The sequence below is a fragment of the Durotheca rogersii genome (assembly GCF_024521655.1).
Source record: "Durotheca rogersii strain YMJ 92031201 chromosome Unknown GGS23scaffold_3, whole genome shotgun sequence".
In the NCBI taxonomy this organism is placed as follows: Eukaryota; Fungi; Ascomycota; class Sordariomycetes; order Xylariales; family Xylariaceae; genus Durotheca; species Durotheca rogersii.
The window spans coordinates 432056-447141 of record NW_026251234.1 but is presented as its reverse complement, the minus strand read 5'-3'; the positions used below and the strand labels follow the sequence as shown (position 1 = coordinate 447141).

The 15086-nt window shown below is 51.4% G+C and overlaps 4 protein-coding genes across 4 annotated transcripts; 3 read left to right on the top strand and 1 right to left on the bottom strand.

Annotated features, from left to right (window-relative positions):
- The first annotated feature begins 1390 nt into the window (after nt 1–1390).
- GGS23DRAFT_550960 (uncharacterized protein) lies at nt 1391–3695 on the top strand. The gene has a single exon (XM_051515324.1). The coding sequence runs from the start codon at nt 1555–1557 to the stop codon at nt 3232–3234; it is 1680 nt and encodes a 559-aa protein (XP_051375231.1). The 5' UTR covers nt 1391–1554; the 3' UTR covers nt 3235–3695.
- A 1468-nt stretch (nt 3696–5163) lies between these two features.
- Nucleotides 5164–7580, top strand: GGS23DRAFT_275198 (MFS general substrate transporter). Its single transcript, XM_051512481.1, has 8 exons — nt 5164–5556; nt 5619–5855; nt 6035–6142; nt 6198–6245; nt 6329–6460; nt 6514–6744; nt 6805–7016; nt 7079–7580. Exons 1-8 carry the CDS (start codon nt 5383–5385, stop codon nt 7485–7487), a joined length of 1551 nt encoding a protein of 516 aa, XP_051375230.1. The 5' UTR covers nt 5164–5382; the 3' UTR covers nt 7488–7580.
- A 109-nt stretch (nt 7581–7689) lies between these two features.
- GGS23DRAFT_550951 (uncharacterized protein) lies at nt 7690–9571 on the top strand. Its single transcript, XM_051515323.1, has one exon. It carries the CDS (start codon nt 8155–8157, stop codon nt 9382–9384), a length of 1230 nt encoding a protein of 409 aa, XP_051375229.1. The 5' UTR covers nt 7690–8154; the 3' UTR covers nt 9385–9571.
- Nucleotides 9572–10033: 462 nt separating this feature from the next.
- On the bottom strand, nt 10034–11402 carry GGS23DRAFT_614992 (uncharacterized protein; the record flags this gene model as incomplete). The annotated part of the gene is made up of 2 exons (XM_051520691.1): nt 10034–11240; nt 11307–11402. 2 exons carry the CDS (start codon nt 11400–11402, stop codon nt 10194–10196), a joined length of 1143 nt encoding a protein of 380 aa, XP_051375228.1. The 3' UTR covers nt 10034–10193.
- Nucleotides 11403–15086: the final 3684 nt, after the last annotated feature.

Below are 15086 nucleotides of genomic sequence, written 5' to 3'. Positions count from 1 at the left end.
GTAGGCAACGAATGGAAGTTTATGTAAAAGAGAGATGCTTGGCATACCGTCCCTATCGTGCGGTGGGCTGGGCGATTCGCACATGTAAAAGGCGACGATGATGATAGATATTAACTCCGAGAACAATATGGGATGGCTGTGGCTATTGAGAATAGAGAAGAGAGAGGAGAGGGGAGACAGCTGGCGGTTCTCGATCCTCTGGCTACTCTACGCATACTTGACCACGGCATAGTCGTCGCTACTCGCGTTATTCTCTCATGGTGCCTACCCCTTAAACCATAGCGCTGTCCCTACGCAGGGAGGTGATAACAACATACATACCTACATACCGATAGCTTCGCGAAGAGTTCTTTTTTTTCACGTCCACCGCACAGAGGATCTCTTTCCCGCTCGAAGGTACCCCATCTCGCATAACTCGTTCCTGCTGCTGCAGGCATATGCGCGTTTGGCGATAGAAGCCGTTAGGTGCCGCCTTCTACGAGCGAACGCAGCGTTCTGGGTATCATCGGCGTCGTCCTCCCCTCCCCATTTAGGTGCCTTAGGCGCCTCGTATACGCCCTCCTTTCACATGGCAGCTTACAGATAAAACGGAAGTAGGTTCGTTTCATCGAAGACCTGCTATATTGCTGTTGCCGATACAGCTGGATCGACTTCTGACCCGAACCGTCTCTCACGCAGGGCTTGAGCTCGGTGATGATGATCTCGGTATTTCGCCCTCGGGAAATATCAACATTAAGAAGTAGTGGAGGCTGACTTGCTGCTTGCTTCACCAACCAGGAGAGGAGCCAGGGTGACAGGGTGTGGGTGTCTTGATTGACGTTGTGATAGATGGTAGGTCGGCTGCAGCTGTACGCGTATGACGCGGTACTAGGAGGAATGGACATTACCTATCCGAAAAGGTACCTACCTATATACTAGCACTCGGTCAACGTCAATGCCACAGTGAGCCCAGCAGCTTAGGTAAGTAGGGAGCGATACTAACTTTCGTGGGAGCCACGTGAGGCTCAACTACCACCCACACTTAAGGTACCTAGAGATCAGTAGGTTACTTAACGAAGGATAGGTTCGATTCCTAACAGCGCTACTTGGTAGTCTTCGCTACTTCGCTCATCTGGCAGGTACCTAACGTCCTAAAGAAGTGGAAGTACCTACAGCCCACAAGGAATTGCTCATAGACTCGATTCAATATCTTTACATTATGTACATGGCTTCGTAGATAGGTACCTACCTGCCGCCATACGGCGACGAATACAACAAAAAGAGCCTGCTACTTTCGATTGAGCATTATTAGTCCCTTCGTCTCAAACAAATGCCATCGTTCGTCTCAAACAAACGCCATCGTTCCCCTAGGTTCAAGTCTCTTTCAAAGCTTTGGATATAATAAGGTATCGTAGAGAAGAAGCCCCATGCTGACTCCCTATGCACCCACATTCCCCAACCAAACAGTGTAGCTACCTACATTTTTCCCCTGTGCGCAACCTTGTGCGGGCATCTCGGTAACATTTTAGTATCTCGCCATTGACGTCTAGGTTGTCATTAAGCTACACCGGCGAAATGGGCCGTTCATGCGAAGACTTATTCTCCAAGTTGCCAACCGATGTACTGGCCTATCTGGTTGACCGCGAACTTCGCAGCAATCCAAGGGACTTGATCAATTTAGTGTTGGCCCATCCGCGGGTTTTCCTGTCGGGTACCTTCAATGTTGCCACCCTCGATGCTACTCGTCAAATAAGACTAAGAGACCTCCCGTCTCCAGAAACACGAGATACAATCCCCCTCATAAATACTGCGATAGAGATGGGAGCAGTTGTTCCTTGGTGGCTCATCCGCCTATTGGGACTGGAATTGGAGAGGGCTCAGCCGGGAACGCTCAATGGCATATACCCGAGCTTACGGCCTATCGAGCCCCCTTTGCATACCGCAGTCCGCTGTGGTCAAGCCGACATCGTCCGATCCCTACTCCAGTGGGACAAAGTCAACGCCTGGGTGAAATATTGCCCCACAAGAAATTCTTCTGCCCAGCCGAGCAGCTGTAAGTATAGATTCTCGGCACACCTCCCGCCATGCACGCCTAACTCGCCCCTATCGGATTGCAAAACAGCTGTAGAATATGCCATATCAGAACATAGAATGGCAATGTGGGGATTCCGCATGGGCCCGATTCGCAGCAACATCGAACACTGTGCGTTAGCCTTTGTTGAGCTTGGGCACACCGAACAAATGATGCAGCAGGGCCATGATTGGGCGACCAATATATGTATCCGGGCAGTCTTCGCTGGGATGAACAGGTATTTTGCTGCCGTATTAGATCGAGTATTTGAATTGCCCCCCGAGAACGCCCATCGGCGATGGCTTCATGATCAAGGGTTGCGCTCAATTCTCTATAGGATCGCTGACCTGGTCCGAGACGACAGCAGCGCTATCCAGCATATCGTCGACAAGTCTATCGAAACTGGTGCGGTCTTGTTCCCTGGGTGCTCGGAACAGGAGCTGAGCCCTATTCTGACGGCTTTGGGCGATCGCAAGGTGCTAAACGCAATATATCTCTTGAGGCTAGCGGATAGCGCAGGGATCGAGGACCGCGTCGCGTTTATGATGTCTACGTTGGACGGCGCGCCTCTCGAATCGATGCAAGACGATTACGAATTTGCTGGGTATCGCTTAGCGCAATACAAAGCCGTCAAGAAACTTCTCGACGGGCTCGCGCCGGGTTCCTTGAAGAGACTGCTGGAAGAGGGATGGGGGCGATATGTACGTCGAGTCTTTTCCCTGAACCAAGCGTCAAAGGAGGTGACCAAATTTCTAGTCCGGAATGGGCACAACTCGCCGGAGTGGATGCAGGAAGCTATAGCGGAAGGCAGCGAGGTCGCGCTCTCGGAGATAATCAAGATCTGGGGCGAGCAAGGCATTCGCATAGACACGCCCTTCGCCGAAGACCCTAGGAACGTCACCGGAACGCTTCACGGAAAGGTGCTTGGCAAAGTGTCAGCATTGCAGTTTGCGATTAGGGGAAGGAAATTGTGGGCGATTTTGATGCTCATGGACGCACACGCAGACGAGTCTCTAGTGGACCGGATAGACTGGTATCTGTTGAAGAAACATCTCGACTTTCTTCAACACACGCCTTTCCGCCACCAGTTGGGGTACGGTCCACCGACGTATCTGTTTGGGGAACGGTGTGAGGTCGAGGATAAAATCGAAATGCTCCGGCGGATAGCCCAATCGCATCGCTAAAAGGCGTTGCTGGCGGGCGTGCCGAATCTCATCAGTAGCTTGAGTTAGGAGAGGTAGGTAATATCAGAAATTACGGAAAGGCCCGTATGGTATGTGTAAAACGTAGGTAGAATGAGGTAGTGTTCGTCCAGAGTTTGTCGCACTCGGGCTTACGAACCTGAGTAGTGCGTCGGTCGCGGAGGAGGGTGCCCGTTACCAGCCCGGTCCAATCTTACCGCATGGCGTTGTCTTGGGTACTCGAAGGATAGGCATAATAATCATGATAGCCTGTTGTTGCCAACTCGGTTGCGCCATCGGTGCGTCCAGCTGGCCAGATGATGATCCCATATCAATAGCCCATTACCGACAATGCAGAAGATGAAAGGAATCGAATCCACCGGCCCATGCCAAACCTATTATGAGTAGGTGCACGTAGATCCACGAGCAACGGCGTTGGCAAAGGGGACGTGCAAAGACATCGTAGGTTACTTAACGAAGGATAGGTTCGATCCCTAACAGCGCTACTTGGTAGTCCTTGTTATTTAGCCCGTCTCCTGGTAGGTTAGGCCAGGAGGTAGGTACCTAGGTACCTACTTCTAGGCTACATGGGATCGAGACTGGATGCCCCCCGGGCAGTTGGATAGGTACATTATGCGACTCCATCGTAGGTACATAGGATACCCAGGTACCTTATGTACCTGACCTATTAGCGTCCACGCAACGCACAAACCGAAAGAATGACAGGTTGCTTAACCCTAGATGGACCCCACGAAAGGGGTGCATGTCGCAACGGCGACCCTGCTTTTGGGGGATTACTACCTAGATACGTACCGAGGTAGGTACCTACCTAGGTAAGGTAGGCACTTTAGAACGCCGGGAACGCCAGGAACGGCCAGGAACGCCAGCGGCCCGCTCGTCCTCAGAAACACCATCACACCACCACCAGCTTCTCAAAAGCCACATCACGATACATATCCCTCCCCCTCTCTTCGGCCGCCACCATGCGCTGCATTCAGGCTCCCCCCCGCCCAACTCGGAGAAACTGAATCTCGGACGCGTCTCACAGCCAAGCAAGGGCATAAGCAAAGTGTGCGCCGGTCTGGTGAATTCCCACAGGAAACCCGGTAAGGCTCTGTCTGCGGCATCCGGTGGGACACATCCAATGAGCAAGCTAACCGAGACGCCCCCACAACCTCCCCACACAGTCTCGTTCGCGCTAGTGTCATACTAATATAGGTTCACATCTTCCTTCACCCTTCTGCCCGTCTGCCTGAGGAAACGCACGCCGGTCCAAAGGCGTCGTTCTGTTTTGCATTAGACACGCGTAGGCCTTGCTATGAGCCGGGTGAAAGGAAATGGGGCGTGGCGAGGCTAAGATACGCCACCTCCCTTCTCATCGAGCTCCCTTATCGCACCATGCGCGCCATTCCATGGTGTATGCCTACGGATTGGCTTCGGCGACAACTTGGCGCTCTTCCTCCTCCCTCTATTCCGCTACTTACTTGCATGGCGCCTCCGCTGCGACCAGTAAGCACTTGGTCTGGCCAACGCATAGTCCCAGCAGCGTCCAGACCAACATGCGGGGAGAAGCCCACAATCTCCGCAAATTCCCCATACTTGGCAACGGGGTCATGATGGGGGGATGTCTGGGGACACCTACCTTGAAGCTCGTGCCGACCTTGTTGCCGACGACATCGTTGTCTCCAGACCGTCTGTTTCCAAGATACTGAGATCCATCTGAGATCCGAGGCTATCTAATCAGAGAGAGAGGTTCCGTACGTGCGACGGACTCAGCATCCCCCAGCGAGTGCTTTTATGAGCATGTCTCGATGTCGATTGGATGTGTACACGCTGTGATGACCACCTAGGCGGGCCCTCCCTGCATTGCAGACACTGTAGTTGGGGATAGTGGAGGGATACCGCCGGCCTACTACCCTTCGTCCATTTGGGTTCCCCGCGCCGGCGCGCCGCTCATGTGCATACACAGCTGCTTGGAATCTGTCGAGCTCCTGTTTGATTATTTCTCCGTAACGGGATGCCCCAGCTGTGAAGGCAGGTCTATAAGTAACATGTCACGGATTCCCCTCCTCACCCGACTGTTCCAGGAGAGACGTTCTGCTCGTTATCCCACTTTATCCTGTTCTAAGCCTTCTTCTCTTCTCGCCCACCATGGCACCCTCTCTTGAGATCTCGGACTCCACGAAGAAAGATGTGGTCCATCAAGAGCTTTGCAGCGAAAAGGAGCTGGATAGTGACATCAGTCGCGCCGATGTTCTGGCCATCGCTCCGGAGACGACCCTCGAGTCCTTTGCGCACCTGGATGAGAAAAGAATACTGAGAAAGGTTGAGGACACTGTCGGTAATTCGCGCAAGAACCCCCCCAAGCTGACCCCGATTTCCGTTAGATGGATATCCGCTTAATCCCCATGCTTGCCGTTCTTTACTTGCTATCATTCCTAGACAGAGGCAACATCGGAAACGCCAAGATCGAAGGTCTTCAGGAGGACTTGGGGATGACCGCCGACGAATACAACTGGTGCCTGACCGTGTTTTTCTTCACATATGCTGCCTTTGAGGTGCCCAGCAACCTGCTGCTGAAAAAGCTACGCCCTTCCCGGTGGCTCCCATTAATCATGCTTGCGGTACGTGAACCACGAAGTACTGTCCCTCTCGCCACCCAGTTATCCGCAAATGTAACGCGGGCCCTTATTTCGAAAGCATCGGCGCCGGAGCGGTCCGCTTAGAGAAAACCCCCTGCGGAGAGGGCTGCGAGCGACGAGGAGAAGAAAATCAGCTCGGCTAATACATACTTTCACCACAGTGGGGGACCGTGATGACCTTGATGGGCATAGTGAGGAATTACCACGGATTGCTGATTACGAGGGTAATGCTTGGTGCTACCGAAGCTGGCTTATATCCTGGGTGTGCTGTGGGTATTATCTACCGCCAGAACTTGAACTTCATGAGGCTAATTGTCCATCAAGTACTATCTCACCATGTGGTACTGCCGCCATGAGATACAACTCCGACAGGTATGATCACCCAGTTCACCACGGCTTTTCACGATGGAGGCGGTCGCGTTCGTGCTTTCTCGGGTTAGCTAATTAATCGCCAGGCTATGTTTTTCTCCGCAGCTTCGATAGCTGGTGCATTCAGCGGGCTTCTGGCTTTTGCGATCGCGAAGATGGACGGTATTGGAAACCTGGAAGGTTGGCGTTGGATCTTCATCCTCGAGGGCCTCGTCACCGTAAGCAACGCCGACAGACCCTGCCGACGCCGAAATAATACTGAATCCTCTAGGTCGTCGTTGCCGTTATTTCGTTCTTTGTGCTACACGATTTTCCAGAGACGGCCAGTTTCCTCACCGAGGAGGAGCGAGCCTTCGTGTTGTTTCGTCTGAAATACCAGGGGCAGCGTGAGGGGAATAGTGGGCAGCCACAGGTGGCGGAAGCCGATGAATTCAAGTGGAAATACGTTCTCGACGCGTTTAAGGATTGGCAGATTTGGGTCAACATATTTGTCTACTGGGGCGTAAGTTATACCTCTACTTTACAGACTTTCCCAACCCGTTGCTAACCAGACAATACGCAGATCGTATGCCCACTTTACGGTGTCAGCCTCTTTCTGCCAACCATTATCAGGAACTTGGGGTACTCTTCAAGCACAGCGCAGCTCATGACCGTACCTGTCTATATCGTAGCCGCAGTTCTCGCGGTTGTCTTCGCTTTTTTTTCGGACCGTTTGGGGAAACGCAGCCCGTTCATCATCGGATTTCTATTTATCATGGCGGTTGGGTTCGCAATGTGAGTATTAGTGCCAGAAGACCCGTGCAGTAAAGCCGGGTGCTATTGCTAACATCGGGAAGGTGTATATCCACGACGAACCCTCGAGTTGTATATGGTGGCGTCTTTCTAGCCGCGTGCGCCGTTTACCCGGCGTTCCCTGGCGTGGTTACGTGGCTCTCGAATAACCTAGCGGGCAGTTACAAACGCAGCGCTGGGATGGCCATCCAAATCGGGATCGGAGGTCTTGGTGGTGCCATGGCATCCAACTTCTACCGCCAGAACGACGCTCCAAGATATATCCTTGGCCACGGCCTAGAACTGGGATTCATCGGCGTGGGCCTCGTTGCCTCGGTTATCCTCGTCATATCGTACACCGCTATCAACAGGAAGAGGGAGAGACTCCTCCGGCAGGGCGGGGACACTCGATTTACCCTGGACGAACTATCCGCTCATGGCGACAGGGCAGTGACTTTTAGATACGTAATCTAGATATATGTAAATATTCCAGGCGATCTTGTGAGTTTGGATACTAGGTACCATAGAGACCCCCGTCTATAATCGAAGCTTACCATAATGGCAAACTATTATTAGTAAGGAAGAAGACCACTATGTAGCAAGCCACCCTTGTGTGAATGATTCTGTCTCGATTTCACGGCCCTTAGGCCAAGAGTCCATACTCGTTGCTGATAGACCTCGTTCATCATTCGACTATAATACTGCGGGGTACTTTGTTCGTTATGCACCCCTATTCATAGCTTCAAAGGCAATATCTACGAGATACATAGCCTCAGGGGATATTAAAATACATTGTTCAAGCAGGCAGATACTGCTAGGCCTTCGCAATGAGAAACAGGAAGATAAAGAACCTTTTGAACATAAAAATCTCACTCTAACATGTCTTTGCGTTCTCGGTAACAAAGGAATCCCCCGTCCTCGTCAAAGGGCATACCAATTTGGTCCTTGTCGAAAATAATATTCTTGATATCGCCATGGGGAATCGCGTAACAACGAGAGTTTTCTGGTTAAATCTACTGCGATCATTAACCGTGGTATGGATGCGACATAAAGTGCAGCTGGACGTACGCGTTCCAAAGCTGTTCTCTTAACCCTGATCTGGTCTCCTCATATCGGCCACGAAGGCGAATAGAGAAACGAAATGGCGCATTCACCTCTCCTTCGGACGGCGATGCGTTTGAAGCTGGACGGAAGGAGCATATCTTTGGTCAACTACGAACTGACTCTCGAAGACGCTTCTTCCTCCATTTTACCAAAACCTCCAAGCCAGAAGAATTTCGACGAAGTGAGGTGGACCGAGCTGCGTAAAACCCATGAAAATAAAAAGGCCCGAGAGACGCGACAAAAAGAATACGAGCACGATTTCATGAAGGCGCTGGCGGGAGAACTTCGGAAACGCACCCAGAAAAAGCTGCTTACGGCGTGGAAAGGGGTGATTCCGACCAAGTCGTCCGCGTTGAGATTAGCAGTAGCCAAGTCGGGGTTCGCGGAATGGAGGCCACCCTTGCTCTCGGAGTGCCTGCTGTTCGAACAGAGCTCATCTTACCCTCCGATCTGCGGCCGCGTGCACGCTGCCGAGATGGGGATTCTGGACAGGAGACTGCTCCACGTGGCCATATCACCGAAGTACGTGCCGAAGCCGCACTTTAAGATGGAAAGAAAGAGGCTCGCGGCCAAGAGCGCCGAGTTCGCCGCCTTTGTCGCGCAGCAGACGTCGGGCGCGAACAAGCGGAGCCTGATACCACGCCCGCAGGACGAATCGTCCGACGAGGGCCTCCTGACCGTGAACGAGGCGCCGATCGCAGGGCGGGCGGGCTCTGTCTCGGCCGCCCCTAAGCCGAGCAAGATCGCCAGCATACTGGGCAAGCGGAAACGGGCCCCGGCGAAGCAAGCAGCAAAGGGCGCTCGGAAGCCGCCGAAGTTCGTCAAACTGTACGACTGCAGAGTCCACGACCGCGCGCAGCTGGTCGCCCAGGGGATGAACCGCTGTGTTCTGATGCAGCAGCGACTGCCCCGGGTCGAGAACCCTGCGCCGGAGCTCGTGAAACGCAGGATCGTCGGCCGCAAGGCCGAGTCGCCGGAGCCGATGGACGTCGACGGCGACCCTGCTGCCGACGCCGCACGCGAGCTTCAGATCCACGGCATAGCACTGCCCGTGCGGCTACTAGGGGGCGAGTTGTCGGACGAGCAAGAGTGCCCGTCCTTGGAGGACGCTGTGCGATACCGATCCTGGAGGACCCGGGCACGGCGGTTCTTTAACGAGCGCGATCGGTACATGCAGAGTAGGGTGTATCAGGAGCGGTCAAGCGACCGTGATTTGCTGCGCGCTGTCCAGGCGCTGACAAGTTTCTGGGTCAAGTTGAAGATATAATGAACGACGGCGTTATTTTGTTTTGGCCTGTTAGGTTTTCAGTGGTGGTGTAAGGGCGGGGCACAGGGGGACTTTGGCGTACGGCACATTTTATCAGCGCTGCTGCACAGAATATTACTTAGTTACCTATATCATTAAATTCGGAGCGGTTAAACGGTTAAAAGAGAAGGATTCCGAGCACGAGTATAATAAATATACCTGACATAATTGCTTAATCAACCTCGAGCTACCTAATTACCAATGTCAAGAAACCGTCAAGCTACCAAGTATTATTGGCTACGACATACCCCTCCCTCACGGTGAAACCGCCCAAGCCCTTTTTATGATGTCTCTTAGTTCTATTCAAACAAACCAAACAGCATCTAGTGGTAACAAATATTCATCGTTCGATATTCAGTCAGTAAGACAAACCCTACAAAACCATGAAGATTTGAAAAAAAAAAAGGCCCCATTTACGGCAGAAGAATCACCTAGCAATCAGCGATCCTAACTCCTTGTCGACTCCAGAACTCCCCCCCCCTCCGCTCACCCCCACACAAAACCCGTCTACATAGGACAAGACTCGCTGGAGGGGATACCGAATCCACACGTTATCCCGTCAACCTGGCGAAAGGGGGGATGTGGGGATTATCTCTCTAAATATTAAACGCTTCTCTCCCTTCTCGACCTTTCTTCGGTGGTGAGTTCCGTGCGGCCGTTGGAGCAGTATTCGCACAAGGCGATTCCTGTGGCTCATCATACCTATACCTAGAGTATCTGCAACACAGTCTCCATTAGAGCATCAAGTGAGCGTCGGCAGTATTCTTGATTCACGGATGTATATTTATCATGCTCTCGTCTTCCTCGAAGTCGAACACGTCGTCGTCGGTTAGCAGGCCGGCATCCCGTGCCTCTTCTGCGTTGAAATGGATTGGCGGCTTCTCTGTATTCCAAGGCGTCTGTGAGGACAAGTCGAGCTTGCCCACATCGAGGTGGGGGAACACGAAGAAATGGGGCTTGAAGCCTTGGTAGATCACAGGCGTGAGGTACTCCTCGTAGAGCGGCGACGGGTGCTTCTGGTTAAATTGCCAGCTTTGCGTGAGAAGATTGAGAAGGCCGTAGCCAAAGAAGTGCCTGTCGGAGAAATCCAGGGAAACGGTCGAGCTGAAAATCGCGTTCGGTCGCCATTCGTCCACTTCGGTGCCCACTCGATCAGCAGCCATATTGTAAAGAGTGATGATGAACCTACAGGCGTGATCCTCCTTGGACCAATGTTGCTTATCGGAGACGTACACTTCCCCCGGGAGCCCCACTCCGTAGGCCGCCCTCCTTGCCGCCGCCAGCCTCGGATTCGCTAGGATGGGCTGTATAGTACCCCAGCAGGGGTTCGGCTCGAACGGGTGGCTCTCCAAGTAGTCCCGGCGAAACTCGAGCCAGGGTTGTCGAACGGACCGCGAGGTGATAAAGCCCGGCAGGCCGAACCAATCATCATCGCTATATTGGAGCCCGAACAAGGTAAATATTATCTCTTCAAATCGCTGGTTTGGCCCGATGGTATCCGCCGTGAAGGCGTTCATCTGCTTGCAGACACACATGCGCGTCATGGAGGCTAGCGTTTTCTGTATCGTGATGCGATTTTTCATCACGTACCAAAACGAGACGTAGCCCCGGTCGTAAACGCCGCCGAAGAGTTCGGGGTTCTGGGGCGGGTACACGTGAGCCCTCCTGAGCCTTCGGCAAAAATGGAGCATCCACGCCTTGAACGGGATCCAGGTCTTCCCGTCGGGCGCCAATACTTCGTGAGGGATCCCGTTGCGCATGTAGAAGCTGGTTGTCGAATCGGCACCCTCGATATACCTCGAGTCCGGGGTGCACTCCTGCAGAGATGGGTCAGCCGTGGCTCTATCATTCCTGGGAAGGAATCGGTACCAGGCTCTCCGAACCCACATCAGCCTTTGTATCTTAACCGAGCTTTCAGAGGTGAACGGCCCATACACGACGGGCGCAGCAAGCCTGCTGAAGTCGAAGGGTCTGCTCATCTTGATCGCGGCCGCTAGGTCGGTTAGTCAGAGCTCATCGCCGTCTCGTAAGAGCGACGCGAGTCCGACGATTTTGCCCTATAAAATTCCATGTCCAACCCCAAAACAAGAAGGTTGTTACAGAGCACAGCTGCAGAGGTGATACAGCAGCATTGGTGCCTGAGACATTACTCCCGGCTATACGAAGTTTGTTGTTAAGCATCTAGTCCTTTCAACGATGTTGACTCGCGGAAACTCGGAGCCCGCCGGGACAACACGGTGGAGCGCGGGATCTATCTAGAGTGAAGAAAATGATCAACCGAAATATTACTCGTATTAGGTATTAGTAGCCGGCGGCGGCGGCGGCATCGCAGCATAATAGGGACATATACACCTACATTTCCTCGTCCGAATACTACTCATGGACCTACACGGGTGATATTATTGTGCCTGGGTGGTTTGTTGTTTTACTAGTAACGAAAGCACGAACGGCCTAACAAATAGTGGCATGACAAAGGTGGCCGTGCAATTATCGGCCTGCCCGTCTTGGTCTCCTTTTGGCGATGGCTTTGTTAAACAGGCGGCACGACCGGCCTGAACAATGCCCCTCTGAAAGGAGGAAGAGAAAGGTTGCGTCGGTGCCGGAGTTGACATTACCTAGCTAAGCAGGGCGATGCAGTGAACTCTCTCTTGACGCCGGTAGACCACATATTAGCACCTTCTTGCGATGTCACAAATAGAAAATCTGGATGGAAATCAAGGCCGTTGCGTAACCAGGGCAAACGCCTGCCGCCTACAGTAGGGAGTTGAACAATCACCTAAGGTGCCTATACCTAGCCTACCTGAGTAACGTAGGTACCTACCTGAGGTACCTACTAGTAATAGTCTAGGTGCTTTTCCCCTGCCAGGTGAACCCCCGGCTACGAGAGAGCAACGTTAGTTCCACTATCACAACCTCTCACCTGCCGTAGTGATCGCCAAGTTCCCTAGCGGGGGGCACTCGAGGGGCACCGGGCGGGGTATTCAAGTAGGCGTTGAGTAACCGGCTCTGCAACTTGGACCCCACCGACAGACTTGTACCATCTATGAATACAGCCACAAGAATAAGAGACTGGTCCCCTACCCCGAGCACATCCGGCCCTCCTCTACTACGTCTCCCTGCATTAAAATCGCTCTCAACGACACTCCTATCTTCGAAGGCGCCGGCGCCTTATACCTCTAAGAGAAACAATACGGCATTCCGTCTTGGCAGCCCGCCGCGCCGTTCTTGCGTCGCCTGCCCGCTCTAACCAACCCTGCTCTCGCTGGTCCCCAGTCAGCGTCGTATCGATATCATCTGTCATGTAACGATATAAGCTGTTAACTTAGCCTACGAGGGAAACGCAGGCGTCTACGTCTCCCTCGTAGGCTATGTAGGCGTTTATTGTTTGGTTTTCCTACGTGACAGCTTCCCAGGGTGTTTCAAACAAGCCCAACAAGATTGGTTAGAACTTCTTCACAGGCAATATCCACGCAGGGTTGCGTCTCGGGTGGCTCTTTGGCCAAGAGCTATTCCTACGGAGAGAGCAGCTCGGCCTACATAAGACGGATTAGCTTGCTAGCCGCACCATCCGCCTGCCACACGCGTAACAAGGCAGTCAATACGTTACTGGGGAAGGTAGCTACGTGACAGCAATGTTATCGTATCTCTATATGTTTCCACCTTGCTTACTCACTTCATTTAGTTGACTATTATATCCAGACAACAGTCTTCGTTACGAGAATACACTTATTGTCTGGCTCTAAAGGATTCTATTACAGCCGTGCTGGATTTTTCCACCCGTTATTTTGCCGTCGAGGAGGACGAAGAGGGTAACCCCATTGTTGAAGGCTACATCTACCTCTTCGGGCTTCGCGTCGCCCTCCTTGAGCTAGTATCCCGCCTCCTCCACGCCTTCGAGCAAACGGAGAAGACCCATCGCGCCTCGTTCTATAAGAGCGGTGTTAAGCGAACCCGTGCAGCAAGATACCTATTAGCCTCCTTCGCGTTATAGTCGTGGACGCGCCTTAAACGCGTTTCCCGTGCTGATTTTCCTTGACGAAATCAAGAGTATGAGACCCGGGTAAACGACCGGCGCCAGAAGCTCGCGACTTGATACCCACATCCCAGCTTCGAGGTCGTAAGTAGCTAAGCTAGGGCACCCCTCCACGAGCCACCTCTTTACGGACTACCGCGTTAGGACCTACGAACGCGCCTTTTAACGCGACGCCTTTACTTAAATAACCTATAATTTCTCGGTTAGTTTTAATCTTTAGTAATTCCTTTTACTATTAATTTCTTCCTGATTTTTTATTAATTAAGATAGTATCTTTAAAGGAAACGTAAATCCGTACGGAAGCCGCTATTCGGGAGGTTATATGCGGTATTAATATCCGAAAAGCTACCCTTCGATATAGCGTCTTTCGTTCCTACCTAGCGCGTCGTTTCGCTAGTAAACTAACGAGATAAAAGCTAAATAAAAATCGGTAGGCTTTATTACCGATCTTAGAAGCTAAATTAACTCGTTAAGTTATTTCGTAGGCTAAGTTAGGCTTCGCGTTAGCCTTTATTTAATTTAAGTTTATAACCGACCGCTTATTAAACGCTAACGGCGGCTCTGGAAAGCTAGGGAAGTATTAATATTATCGTTTTTTAGATCGAAACCTAAAGGTTAAGGCCTTTAAGGCTAAGATCGTCGATTATAAGCGGATTAAGAGCGCTACGACGGTAAATATTAACCTCTTTTTCGATCGATTAAAAGCTTTCGAATTATTAGCCATCCCTTCCGAGCGCTTCTTTAACGCCGACGAAATAGGTATCGTATAAGGCGTTACCGGTAATCATTAGGTAATTTCTAAAGCCGATACTTATATAATACTTAAGAAAGGCGTCGAAAAAGGTTAATGGATTATTACTTTTAAGTATGTAGGCTTCGGCGGAAAGCCTCTTCCTTCTTTAATACTTTTTAAAGGTATCGACGTTTAGGTTTAATAGTTTTCTAACGATTCTTACGATCTTTAGAAGGATTAGCGGTTCTAGGCGTTACTTAAAGGATAAATTAGTAATAATATTACGTTAAGTTAGCTCGAAGGTATTTTTATTCCTTATATTCGGGCCCGTTTCGGTAATAAATAAGTCGTTTTAATTTACGACGGCTATAAATCGCATACCTACGACGCTTTTCTTACGCGTTATCTTTAAAATAAAATATGGCTCGTGTAGTGGTGCGGTGGATCTAGGCCACGTAGCCTTTTCGATGTGTATTTATATAGGTCGCGCACTTATATTTTCATCAGCTAGACTTAGACCTATAGACATCACAGCCTACAGCCATTCACTCGTTTCTTGCCATGCCTTTCTAGCCATCCTCGATTGCCGTTTCTAGTCTTCCTTTCCCAGCTGCCGTTTTCAGCTGGCCGATCAACCGATTACAGCTGTTTACAGCTGTGATTCTTAGTTGATCGGCACTGGGCCAGTTGTTGGCAGTTGGGCAGTCCTTGTTTCGTGCCTCCGTCAGCGTGCCCACGCTGCTCCTGTTCACTCGTTTTTTACTAGCCTTACTATAGTTACGTCGTATAGGTTTTAGATATCGGAATATTTAGGTTATTAAAAAAACGGCTTAAAAGTCTCCTTAAGAAGAGCTAAAGTACGAATCTAAACCTATGCCTTATTAAAATCGATATATT

Bases quoted from the DNA above. Each gene is read 5' to 3' on its own strand.
- GGS23DRAFT_550960 (XM_051515324.1), top strand. From the start codon at position 1,555: ATGGGCCGTTCATGCGAAGACTTATTCTCCAAGTTGCCAACCGATGTA.
- GGS23DRAFT_275198 (XM_051512481.1), top strand. From the start codon at position 5,383: ATGGCACCCTCTCTTGAGATCTCGGACTCCACGAAGAAAGATGTGGTC. The intron at 5,856-6,034 runs GTACGTGAACCA...CTTTCACCACAG, and splicing joins TCCCATTAATCATGCTTGCG to TGGGGGACCGTGATGACCTT. The intron at 6,745-6,804 runs GTAAGTTATACC...GACAATACGCAG, and splicing joins ACATATTTGTCTACTGGGGC to ATCGTATGCCCACTTTACGG.
- GGS23DRAFT_550951 (XM_051515323.1), top strand. From the start codon at position 8,155: ATGGCGCATTCACCTCTCCTTCGGACGGCGATGCGTTTGAAGCTGGAC.